The 13,919-nt window shown below is 41.3% G+C and overlaps 1 protein-coding gene across 1 annotated transcript; it reads right to left on the reverse strand.

Annotated features, from left to right (window-relative positions):
* Positions 1–9,956: 9,956 nt before the first annotated feature.
* Positions 9,957–13,590, reverse strand: gpr18 (G protein-coupled receptor 18). Its single transcript, XM_068329412.1, has 2 exons — positions 12,838–13,590; positions 9,957–11,154 (listed from the first exon to the last, which is right to left on the reverse strand). Exon 2 carries the CDS (start codon positions 11,151–11,153, stop codon positions 10,134–10,136), a length of 1,020 nt encoding a protein of 339 aa, XP_068185513.1. The 5' UTR covers position 11,154; positions 12,838–13,590; the 3' UTR covers positions 9,957–10,133.
* Between the last annotated feature and the right edge of the window lie 329 nt (positions 13,591–13,919).

Raw genomic sequence — 13,919 nt, forward strand, 5'->3', positions numbered from 1 at the left:
ATTCAAGTGTGTGTTGCGTGATTTATGTACTTGATTTGACATGGAGATGTGCTCATGTAGACATCATCCAGACATGATTTTTCCGCATGATCCTGCCTCATACTTCACTATTTGCCTAACTTCACATTGTACAATTTAGTGCAACGTAAAGTTAGGCAGTTTGAGAAACTGCCTAACTTTCTCATCTGACAGATGTTTTTTAAATTCTTATTCTTTTAAAAGACTTCTTTATGAAGTCCGACATGAAGTTTTAGAGCAGAGTCACCTGCGTTGTTTACTTCAACTCAGGTAATTCCTCCACATCATCACAACCGGGAGACGATCATTTAACGAAAGCAGCAGGACTCTTGATAACTCAGCGGTGCCCTGAGTCTGAGGGGAGACATTAGGAAGGTGCAGGTTGATCGTCTGAGAGATAGGACTAATGTCACCTAATCAGACCATTATGTATTAGTGAAACTACAAAACAGTTTTATCTGACAAGGGCCAGGCCACATTACCTAAATTAATATTTTGCAAGCGTGAACATGGAGGACCACGGAGGCAAGGAGGGGAGGGCGAGGGCTAGAACTACGGCCTGCGCTTAGACATTCGGCAGTAATTATTAATTTATGATTGTCTCTGGTCTTAATGAAAATGAAAGCCAGGAAAAAGAACAGGGAGGGATAATGTGGCGTGAAATTGAGTTTCATTTGTACAGGGTCCACCTTTTAACTCTACGCTTCTTAGGCGGAAATGGAACCCACCCACCCACCCCCGCCCCCCTGTCTCCCCAGAGAATGCATTTCTGTGTTTTCCTTTTTTATCGTGCTGTCTCTCCTTTCTGAGTTTCAGTCAAAGCATGTTCATATCCTCTCATCCTTTTGTGATATTTGGAGCCAACACGCCCTTTAACATCTCCATTACTCTCATAAGGCCTTTCCAGAATGACATGAGGCTCTCTGATGTCTGATAACTGTGTCAACAAGTTCCTAAATGAAAATGTCTCCCCACACTGCTTCTTTAATGTCAACAAGGCGGCATAGAAAGGTCTCGGGCCGGGATGGCAGGATCGTAGGAAGGCAGAGAGAAAGGTGGATGATTTACACAAGAAGGTATAATGCCTCATTGATGTAATATAAGACAGTTGTTTTTATGCAGGCAGATCTCTTGATCTCCGTTTAATGTGACATGCCATTTTAAGCCTTACTGAAGTGATAATGGTGCAGTAGCAGGCAGGATGGAGGTGGTAAGGTAAACATGTGTAAACATATGGAGCGATGATGGCTGCCAAGGAGCTTGTTTCCATCCATCTCCATTGGCTACTTTGTTGCGCGGTTGGTTGGATTGTTAGCAGGATGCAAAAGCTACCAGACAGAGCTGTAGGAATCTGGTGGATGTGTGACAGAAGCAGCTAAATACTGGTGTGGATGTAAGGAAAATATAATTATATAATTAAACTAATAGCTAACAAACTGGATGTGGATCAGAGAAGATAATCTGATGAACTGTACCTCATTGTTTAGTCTTGGCAGGGTCATGCCCTCAACCCGGGTCGGCTTGATTATGATGTCATTTAATTTCATTTAAAAGTATTTGATATTGTAATTCTTCTCGCACACATGAAGCATCAGTCTTGACAGTGAGGTCTGTTTGCAGTTTGATCCAGAAACGACTTCTGACCTCTGGGGCTTCTGACCGATTAAAAAAGGGACGTTTCTGTTCCCTTCCTTTTGATAGTACCAGCTTTGCTCTGGCTCTGAAACTCATATAGTTTAATTTTCAAATGAGTATATTTCCTTTTCTCCATGTCAGGGCACAAGTAAAATAATTCGCTGAGGAATGAAGCACTGCATCATCCTCATTATCAACATTCTGATGACGAGTAGACAGAAAGGACAAACTGAACTTGGACATTCGAGTTTTCTTCAAAACACACAAACTCAATTGCCCACCTCTCACTCTCTGACTCTTATTTAGCAGCTGAACACAGACTTCACCAAACATTTGGTGATAAACAGTTGTTTCATGTCATAAACACATATAGCAAAGGTCAGCAGGAGTTTGGTAATATTCATCAGTTACATTAAAACATGCTGTTCAGAGCAGTATTAGATAATTCCTATAGTTCAGCCCCAACATAAAATTACCTAAAACATTTCATTTATTTTAAATTGTCTCTGTTCCCACAGTAAAAATGAGTTATTGCCTCATCAGTTCCTTACATTGTTCTTAACAATAATGGTAACAAAATCATGACGCACAAATGCAATATTACATGTCACATCCATAAGTTCACAAGATGACCCACAGAGTTTGCAAACCACCAGGGTTGGTTCTATTAAGTCAATTACATTTTTACAATTGTGAGCGAGGGATGGTTAATTTAGTTTAACCCAGGAGCCCCTGACACTCCCCCAGACAGCAGATGGATGAGTCCAGCGACCACAGGCGTGAAGGAGTGTGTGTCTTGACTGTGTGTGAGCCTGCCGGATTAGTCTTCATTTGGTGTCTCTGTCACAAGGGAAGGGTAGACTGAGCACCGCGTGGAAGAGCAAAAAAAACACACACAGGGTCAGTGGAACACACACAAACACAGGAGAGTGCTATTAACCCCCCACCACCCTGCCACCCCCACACTCCAGCTCATCAACTTTATTTTGCAATCTTCCCTCAGAACCATTAGAATGCCCTGAAGAAATGACTTTCCAATTAAAGGGGATCTAGAAGAAGAGTTTTTGTTTTTTTATCTGCGGCTCCTGGAGTTCTTTATTCCAATAATTTAAATTGGAATTGATTTTTCAATTTACCCACTGACTACTGGACACGGAGCACGGGGCCGCACGGAGCCACGATCCGAACACATTCACAATGAAGCGTGTTCTGTGTGTATGTCGCCTTCATCTATCACTCTGTGGGGTTCTCAGTTGAAACGTAATTGTGACTTCTCTCTAATCTCCTCTCTAATTACAAAAGGAACCCTTCTTTCATTTGTTAAACACACCTCTGAAGTTCAGGGTTATGATCCTGCGTCTCACTGAGGTCAAACTTCAGTGCGTCACGACACGTGTTCTGTGGACCGGGAGGAAAACTGAATCTTGTGTGTTCCAGTTTGACAAACTGCTGTATACCTCTGAGCTCCAGCTGCGTACTAATAAGCATTTATTGTGTCTCTCCAGCGTTTTGCGGGGCCCGCTTCAAAGCCATCCTGATTCTACTCGAGCTGTTTTACAGATGCGTCGAGAAATACGAGGCCGTTCTTCTGTGGACGAATGGTTCTGTCTCATGCTCCTGACAGCTGCGTGGGCTTGTTGTTCGCTCTCTCCTGAGTTGTTTTAATAAAGTTGTTCTGCAGGAGTCATGAGAGAAGATTAATGGACGCACAGGAAGTGTGGCAGTTGTGAGAGGATGCAGGACAGAGCGGGCCAGCAGCCATCTGTTCCCTCTCCTTTACAGCTCTCTTAATGGAGAAGCAAACCAAACAACATGGATCTGAGCCCTGCAGACAGACACACGCGTGCACGCGCGTACACGCACGCCTCAGCTGCGCACAGCTAAACACAAAACATCACTTCAAGTGACAAAGGAGAGAGATGGGCTTTTGTCATTGAATTCCCTCTTGTTGGATGCGCGCGGGCGTGTGTCTGTGTGTATGCATGTGCACTTTTTTTTCCCTCTACCTTTCAGCGAAATAAAGTTGGGCTTGAGCCACGGCTGTGAGATTTAGATGAAAGACACAGCCTGGATGGAACGTGATTAAGAGATATGTTCTTGAGGCAAAACAGGACTTGGCATTCACTGAGACAAAACCTAATCAAATTAAAGCAAAACATGGCCATTGTTGTGGAGTATCTTCTGCGCTTGTGTGACGCTAGGAATGAAACAGTGTAAAATAGATATTGGCTTGTGTCTGCGCAGCATCACCGACGCAGTGGTTTTATTCACATTTACGCGCAGGCACTGACTAATGATGGCGGTGGCCAATGATGCCTAAAGCGCTTTATGGAGCTGCCAGGGTTATAAAAAATGTTTACTGTGATGGAGCTGAATGGCTCACTGAAAGAGTATTATTGTTTACAAGTTATTGTTTTAGATTAATTCACTCAGACAAAATTGTTAAACTCTCTAACGGGCTGCGCCTTCTTCTGCTCCTCCTGCCGTCAGAAAGTATTTGCAGTTGCTCCTCTTTCCAGCTGCTCCGTATTCATTATTAACCTTTAATGAAATCTACAGTCCGACTGTTTCTCTTGTTTGTTCGAAATGAATGCGGCCCGTGTCACATTAAATGATAACATGCATCGTCTCCCTCCTTCGCCCAGTGAAGACATCTGTACGACATGATGAAGTTTCCTCTCTGAGTATCAATCCTGTAATTGAGCTCAGGGACAGGAGACGTGACATGCACACAGAGGAAGTGAGCGGCCTCTCTTCTCCATCCCTTCTTCTTTTATCTCCCACTTTCCGTGTATCTCACGTGAACACGCATACAGCGCGGGTTACCGGGGCTACCGGCTTATCTTCTTCTCCTTCACGCACACAGCTCGTTCCCTTTACCTGCTTTTTTTTCTTGTCCGTCAGCTGTTTTTAACCACACACCATCTGAAACGTGTGCTTTAGCATTGGCCTCCGTGATACCCCTCACGACTCGGGCCACGCCACACGGTGACTGTGGATCGAGTCACATCATAGTGTCGTCACGAGCTTTTCCACGCCGCTAAGCGCTGAGTGAAACAGCGTCCCGGAGCTGCGACATCTTTACCGACGTCTCTTCATCCGTCTTGTAATGTTGCTTCCTTCTGATCTTACAATATCGTGGATGACGATGAACCTGAAGTGAAATTGGATTAAATATTAACACAACCTGACGCGGTCCCCACCGGAGCTCCTATCCCACTTCACAGGATACAATTAAAAACATTCCCACACGCACGAGTGGAACGCTTGTCAAGAGCATGCTGCGTTACTGAATTAAAATAAATCTTATACTAATCTATGTAGAACCTGACAAGGAGGAGGCCAAGGTTTCAGTGCAGGCACTTAGCTGAGTGGAGAGTTGGAGGTGGGGGGAATTGAGAGAGATGAGGGCTGTACATTATTTATATGTGCTAATGGTGGCTGTCTCTGTGTGAATCAGCAACAGAACAATCTGCTAAAATAGACACACAGCTGTAATCAAGGCCATACATTTCCTCTCCTGTATTCTGTTAACTGCGGGGTCAATTGGAGTCAGTTTAGTAGCATTTGAAAGTCTTACAGTCGATTATCTCCTTTTAATGGAGACGAAAGACAATGTAGGAGCAGATTGCAGTTGCCAAAAGAAAAGATTACTTCTGCAGGGCTATTCTGGTTTCACACACGTACAAAAGAAATACCTCACACCGTTCCTTTACTTTACAAAAGATATGATTGCACATCTGCCGCAGATAAGAACAATAGCTCATCTGCTTAACCTAGTTTTGTCCACAAAAGGAATCCATTATTCTTATTGTGCAGCCCTTAAGCTCAGCATCACAGGGGGGAACCCACTGTTGTGCAGCTACATTCGAGCACATGTGCCTCTCATTTCCTATGGCAGTCCACAAGTATCCTTCTACATCCTATTGTAAAGTTTACCAGGGGAGAGGTTCAGTGTATTAAAGTGCCCTGAGAGAAACGCTAAATGATGTAAATGCAGGCAGCTGCATACTGCTAATGCTGTGCAGTGGATGAAGAGGCCCAGGCCGAGCTGAGTGTATATACTGTATCTATATAACATTATAGGCTCGCTTTCATGTCCTCATGCTCTGTAATAGGAACAAGATGAAGACTAATATGCAACACACACGCTGTGTTTTCTACAAACACAACATCGCATTTAGTTGCAAAACTCAGCTGAGGTGTGAATGAGTAACGTTCGAACATCACAGTGGCCTGAAGCGTTATTTCTATCTAATAGTGTTAATATGAGCAGCGCTTCTTAACATTCGCTTTGAGGTGGACCACTACAGGACCTCGCTGAAGTCATTTTAAACAGGAAGTTATTAAACTGGATTGACTGTATATTGAAATATATTCTTACAATAACTACAATGATAAAATCAGTTTCATCCATTTTAGTGCAGATGGATTCTGTTTATTCTTATTTATTTTTGTTTTATGCCAGTCTTTTGTACATTGCTTTCCTGCTGCTCTGCTCCCCCTCCCTTTACCATTGAGCCAAATGGAATTTCCTTCATGGGGGATCAATAAAGGAGCATCCTGTTGAAAACATTACAACTTTTTATTCTATAGTTTTTAAAAGTTGACTCTTTTGACCTTTTATTAATTAAAACCTTTGACAATCTATCTAATACAGGTAAACCTCAGGTGAGGTCATTAATCGGTTCCAAGAGATTCAACGTAAGTTGACTGAACTTGTCTCCAGGCTACTGAAGATAACCGTTCCCAGTTTTGTACTGTACTTTAGTTCTGAATGCATTTTCAATATTATTTGGTTGACACAAAACTATTTTAAACTTTACAAACAATTGTTATTTTTTTACTGTGGCACAGTGGGTAGCGTTGTCGCTGCACAGCAAGGCGGTTTCTGGTTTGAGTCCCGCTCTGTCTGCATGGGTTCTTTCCGGGTTCTCTGGCTTCCTCCCACCTCCAAAAACATGTGCTTCAGGTTAATTGGCCGGCTTCAAAGTGTGTGTAGGTATGAGTGGGTGCGTGCGTGTTTGTCTGTCTCTGTGTGGCTCCGCAGTGCACTGGCGTCGCGCCCGGAGTTTCCCTCGCCTCACACCCAAGCCAGCTGGGATAGGCTCCAGCCCCCCGCGACCTGCTACGGCAGACAAAGCGGAAGAAGATGAATATATGAATGAAATTGTGCAAAAAAAACCAACATTGCCGTCTTGTCATCAGTCACTTCTACATTGCAGTTAACAGGGGCTAACAATATGATATTATATATTTTTATTGTTGTTTTTTGTTGTTGTTGTTTTTTGTATAGTAACATGATATTATGTGCTATGTGATATTATGTGTTTTTAACAGTTTACTAGTGATTACTAGTGATTTTTTAATTCATTCATTCATCTTCTACCGCTTTGTCCGCTGTGGCGGGTCGCAGGAAGCCTGAGATTATCCCAGGTGGCTTGGGCGTGAGGCGGGGGAAACCCTGGGTGCAACGCCAGTGCACCGTGGATTCACACAGAGACACAGATAGACATGCACGCACACAGTCATACCTACGGTCAATTTGGGACTGACCAATTAACCTGAAGTGCATGTTTTATGGTGATTTTATGATTTTAATATATGTGACAGACAGACAAAAGTGGGGTAAAATGATGTAAACTTGATTTTATTTTTCTGTGGGTTTTTTTTTTGAAAACTGACATACAATTGAAGCGACTTAACTCAAAACTAAATAAGCCAAGGTATACCTGAATTCTTATCTATCAGAATCAATCATAAAAATCAATTAATTTCCTTCACATATCTGTAGCAGCTGTGTCGTCATTCGTCTTACTTTTGGGACTCAGTGTGGGGGCCTGCTGCTGTAGTTTCTGAACGCTGTCATTATGGACACTCCTGCATAATCGAGCCACATACCTCCTTAAAAAATGTAAAGGTGGAACGAGTGCCCCACTGTTGGAATCACTGACTTCAGCTGTGCTGAGTTTCTGGGTTCATATTCGAGGGGGGGTGGCCATTTGTGCCAGATATGCTTCAAAATAACATGGATCATAAATAAAAATGTAAGGAAGCAGTGTTTTTAATCAGGATGGCGATAAATAGTTCACCCAAGCGCTATCTAAAAAAACAAATACAAGCAGCACCATCTCTGATTATCGTTTGACAGCATGCTGGCACCCAAACTTTATTGAGCTGTCTTCAAATATGCAAAAATGATATGATTTTACAATGATTACATATTCACTTCCCCAGCTGGCTGGCTCCAAGCGTCTCCATTTGTCATCGACTATTGTGTCCAATTATATGATTAGCTTTGAACACTCCAGTACTTCGAGAGCTCTCGTGTGTTCTGCTGCGAAGAGTGATTCACAAACAAAGTCATTACAACATGTATTCACACATATCAAATAACAAAACAGATGGCCAATGTGCTCACCGCCTGATTTGTTTTCCACATGAGTGCTGGAAAAAAAAGTATTTTGTGTGAGCTGTGTTTAATGCTGACTGTTTTTTATTCCCAAAGAAGAGCAGCTGGCTGTCGCGCTGTTAGATCAGCTCCTATGAAAGACAATCTTGTTTTCATTAATTTATCTACAACAAAGGCACTTGTTGGGAAGATTTAGAATTACAGCGGGTAAAGCTTCCGGATAATTCATCACAGGGATTTGACAGGAAACTTAATTGTTTTAAATGCCAGTTGCTGTGGGCCACGTATCTGTTTTTGCTTTGATGTCTAACAGGTGGGACCAATAGACAACTGTCTGATGTTTCATTTGACCTTCAACCTCCTACTTATAAATACACTTGTAGTCCACTGGCCAATGAATCCATCAGCATGTGATGAACTGCAGTTCCCATAATGCTATGTAAGATTGAAATCTTTTAGTTTGCCTCCTCTTATTAAAACTGCGTAACACTGGTCTTTGTGCTCCAGTCTGGGTTCATTCTGAAACTGTGATCACGACACAGACCAACCAAGAACCGTTTTGACCTCCGAGTCAAGTTCATCCTTTAACCACAGTATTGAAACGACTTCTCTAAATGATATTTTATCTAGACTCATTATGTAAAATGTGAAAACGCATTGAAAAGGCCAGTATTTTTTTAAAGAAACGATGATGATTCAGCTTCATATGCCATTGATTACCCATGTAGTTACCATTCTAAGAACTGCTGTGGTACATGTGGTCACAGTAGAGGCTGTCTGAGACACTATTTAGTCACTGTGTTACACTGACTCCTTGTCTGATCCGGTTAAGACTGAATCAGTTTGGCAGACACACTAACTTCATTATTTTAACAACTGACAACGCCAAATCAATTTTTTTAGGTGAACGCCTCTCAAAACCATCACATCCAAACCTGTATTGTTTTGCTTCATTTAGATTGTAGAAATAGAGCTCTCACAGATTCATCGCTCCTCTGTCACTGAGGAATGGATTAAGGATAAATAGCTAAATCTTGACTTGTGTTGTCTATACTCACGACAGAGACTTTTAAGCATCTGCGTGCAGAAAAGGTTTCCTCTTCTCAAGTTAAGGTTGCTTTAAATCTAGTAAATAGCCCTGCTGACAGCTCAAGAGGATGTTACTGTAAATGCACTTTAAGCGACTGAATCATTTAACATCTAATCAATACTATTCGCATTGCACCATAAACACACTTGTGTCTGATTCGTGGTTGAGGAAGCTGTTACGACTGGAGTTAAATACCTCTCTGTGATAGGATGGACTTTTTATTTTGCAAATGTGAAATATTTGCCTTTATTGACTCAGCTGACCTATGTTTAAAAGAAGATACAAAGAACTTTGAGGTGAAGGAGCAGAGGTCTTGTTCAGTCCACTTAAGAGAAGAACACACTGTCTGGCTTGGTGGATGGATGGGCTCTAGCTGTGCCATGCTGCCATCACCTGGTTGATAAGTTTATAACATGTTCCTTTAGTGTCCTGCATAGAATGGTTGGGCTTTAGCCCACATACTGTACATGACATCAGTCCAAAAGATTTAATCTATTTCTTAAGACATGATGCTGTGTTGGGCTGCAACAGAAGCAAAGTTGAAAATATGCAGCTGCAATAAAACAAACCTGAAACCTTCAAACCCCGTTTCCTGGAGGCTTTCCTGTGTGAAGGCAGTCAACAGTCAGAAGCAACGAGGCGGAGGAGAATTTCAGTGTTTTGACATGATAACAAAGGAGACAGCAAAACACTATGGGCTGTGTTTTTAATGATTGCTAGCTTTATTCACGCCTGCATGTGTTCCACCTGAGCCAAGGATACCCATGTTTAGTCTGCCGTAGCATAGAAGCACAGGAAAAATCTCAAGTCTCATGGGTGAGTCAATCAGCTCCAAACACAGATGTTTTGCCACAACAGCGGCACTCCCATACTGTGTGTGTGAATTATACCTTGGAAATTAATTGCAAATTTCCGTCCTCTTAATGATAAACTGTGTTGTACAGTGTTACTTTGTCTGCACAGTTTAAATCAGTTGTGTTAAATCATTTCACTGGCCAGGTTGCTGACTGACCGGAGGCTGCCTGTGTGTGTGTGCCTGCTCTTCCGTCTCACACTCCTCAGATAGTTCCGGTAAAGGATCACGCTGATCACCCTGTCCTGGAACTGCTTGGAGACAATGTAGTACAGGATGATATCTAACACTGTGCTCAGGTTCATGAGAAATGTGGTGAAGGCAGCCCATGTGGCAAACCCCCCATCTTTGCATCTCCCCAGCAAACAAAGGATGAGACACACATGGAAAGGCACAAAACACACCAACACTTGGATGATCAGTGTGATGATGATGCGGATGGACTTCAACTTCACTTCAGGTTTGAGTTTAGAGGTGCGCCCATGGATCAGATTATCCACAATGACAATATAGCAGCCAATCATTATACCTGCAGGAACCAGGAAGAAGAAGATGATTCGCACCAGGTTAACAGAGCTGTCATGGTGCATGTAAATGATGTCCTGCATCTTCATACAGGTGGTGAAGTTGGAGATGTAGTCAGGATCGTCCACAGAAAAGAGGAGAGGTGAAGTGCAACTGAGAGTCATGATCCACACACCCAGACTTGCCACCAAGGCCTTTGGGACATTCCTCAGCTCTTTGCTGTGCTTTGGCTGGACTATAGCCATGTAGCGGTCTGCGCTGATCAGAGCAAACAGCCACAGAGCCATACAGGGGTAGAAGATGGTGAGAGCGGCACTGATTTTGCAGAAAAGATCTCCGAAGGGCCAGTGGTCCTGGTAAAGGTAGACCATTCTGAACGGGAGCAGCAGGATGAAGGTGAGGTCCACCACCGCCACGTTTATCATGTAGACCGTGACAGAGTTCCTCCTCTTGGTGGTGAGAGCAAACACCCATAATGCAGTGAGGTTGACTACGACTCCAATGATGAAGACAAAGCAGTAGAAAATTAGACCTGCCATGCGGTACTCCACTGGTTCCTGTTCTGGCATCAACACACCAGAGGCTTTAGACATATCGAAGACATTCAAGAATAGTTTCATTCTGAAATATAAGATATTTAACATTAACTTTGTTATTATTGAACAATATTTTATCACACCAGTTTAAATAATTTGACTTCAAGCGCTTATTATGCATAATTACCTGCTGTAGATAATTGATTTCATTAGTTTTTTTATGTTAAACTTGATAAATTGAAATCTAATCAAACATGTGATATACTTCCAACAAGATCTTGATTAAGAAGAAAATACTTTGGAAATGTGTCATAAGTAAGAAATAGTTTGATTCTGAGATGAGATTTTTGCATTTTACTGTCTTCTGAAAAACATCAGAGGAAAGGTAAAGGATTGTTTCCTGATTCTACTTGCAAAGGCAGGTCGAGTTGCTTACTTATGAAGAAGTTATCCTTTATGATTACATCTAAAAATAACAAAAAAATGAACAAAAAAACGACTTATGTAAACACACACAAGTTCTATGTTTTGTGGAACAACTAGACATATTTAAACGATGCACACCAACTGTAGATGGAACAAGAAGGAACCCTTCATAGTTCAAGGTGAATCCAGGGCTTCATTTTCTTTAACAATGTTAGATATCACTGTCTATTATAAATAAAGTACTTGATTAATTTCTATCTTCAAACTAAGTAGGGCTGGCGTGGATTGAGGAAGAATCTGTTAAACTTGTTTTAAACGTGGATTTTATTTTATTTTCTTTTTTTTGGTTGACATATTGCAATTAATTTGGGAAAAAAGGCAAAAACAATGGAAGATTTTTTTAAAATTTGGATTAGATTTGGATAATGGGACAGATAATTTTTCCATCACTTCCTTTTGACATTGAAGATGTGGCTTTGTAAAATGGTGGTATGCAAGTAAGTTGTGGGCCTTGTGCCAAAAGACTAACCTTGGAATTCTGGTATAGATCCACTTGAAGATGTGGATCAATGATATTTGTTTTTTCACTTATTTCAACAGATCCCAGAAGGTGGTCACTCAGATTTGATGGAAAAAAACAACTTCATAATATCCCCATAAGGTGCACCAGACACTAGAATATGATCTGATCCATGCAATATACTGAATCTTGCTATCCCTTTGATAGTAATTTTACTAACTTGCGGCACAAATCAAACTTTACCTGAAACAGTTTTAGAGAAATTGAACGCCCTGCAGAGGTTTGCTGTGGAATTTTCTTTTTGTAAGTAGGAAGTGAGAGTGAAACTATCACTGTGCAGTAACAGCAAATCACACAGCTTCTAAATATTACATTTTTGCAGCATTTATGATTTAAATTCTCAAAAAACAGTAGGGCCTTTGTGTTATTTTGTTGATTTGTGTATTTAAACTATCATCATTCCAACAATATTAAAAAAAATAACAGTTTTATTTAAGATGACAGTTTCTTTTATTCTGTCTACTCTTGTTGTAAAATGTGCTTTAGGACAGAAGTTGGTAAATAGAATATGTAAAAAAGTAAAGCGTCATCTCCTCCCTGAACATTTCTGCCTGAGTCAAATCAGAAGACATAAAGACAACAAAGACAACAACTGATATAATATATTAATATAATGTAAAATAAAGCAACTTCATCTGGAAAATCTGCACTGAAAAACATTTAACACATGTATAGGAACCCTTAATATGCCAGAAAGAGTCTCCATCTTAAAGGTCAAACTCGTGAGGTAGCCTTGCCTGAACAATGAAAGACTGCACTTACCACAGCAATCACACAAATATCAAACTGGTGCCAACAGGTTTATGAAGCAGCACCGCGATTTATCTGAGCATTCAGCAAACACAGGGAAGTGAAAGCTTCTCAAAAGGTAATGTGATGGAAACAGTGGTGAGGCTGAGTGCCGTGTAAAGCCCCATCACTTCCTGTGTTGACTGTGCTGTAGTTTCTGTGTTTTAAATCCCTTTACTGTATCTATGTAGCAGGAACACAAAAGGCTACAGCTTTTCACAGTCTGCAATTACACTCCCTTTAAGAAAATGATGTGCCATTAGAAGTGGGAGTGTGTTTGGCAGGCAGAGAGATGGCAGATTTAGGGCGAGTTATTGATTGGAAAAGTGGGGTCTGTCACAGCACATTAGTTCTCAGGGGAGTAATCCACAGCAGGTTGCTGTGAGAAGCATCTGCTGCTGGAGAGAAGTAATTAAAAACAGGATGTTGAGGCAGTTGCCATATAAACAGGAAATAAGACGGTGGTAATAGACACTTCACGCTGATGCTGTGAGATGGTTTTACACCACGTCAACTTAATGGATGCAAAGCGCATACCTCAGGTGAAAAGCTCAAGGTCAGGAAGTAGCTGGACTGAATACAGATTAATGTGGATGATTAATGTGTGTTTGAGTTGATAACAATTATGAGTTTGGACATTTTGCTCCATGAATAATCAAAACTTTCATCTCTTTCCTCAGTCCTCATGATGCAATGTATCTTGTCAAGAAGAAAGTGAATTGTACTTTCTTAAGACGTCCTGCATCTCCTTCTTTGTGCCTCTCGTGGGTTCTGTTGCTCAACTCATAGCTCATTAAACTATATTTTTATAGTGTTTATATGTAAGAAACTCATTCAGTGTAATTCTTATTCCCAAGAAATAATTATCTCTCTGCTTGTCCTTACGATGTGTCGAAAAAATCTCATAACAGATGTTCATTGCAATATGTTGTTATGACAACAGTCTGTGTGATGTTTTCCTCTCTTTGATTCTTGTCATGTGGCTGTCTCAGCGAGTCTCCAACTCCATAATAGATCCTTAGTCTTTATAGTTCACCTTTGTCATAAACTTTACA

This window comes from Antennarius striatus, chromosome 12 (genome assembly GCF_040054535.1).
Source record: "Antennarius striatus isolate MH-2024 chromosome 12, ASM4005453v1, whole genome shotgun sequence".
NCBI classification, from domain to species: domain Eukaryota; kingdom Metazoa; phylum Chordata; class Actinopteri; order Lophiiformes; family Antennariidae; genus Antennarius; species Antennarius striatus.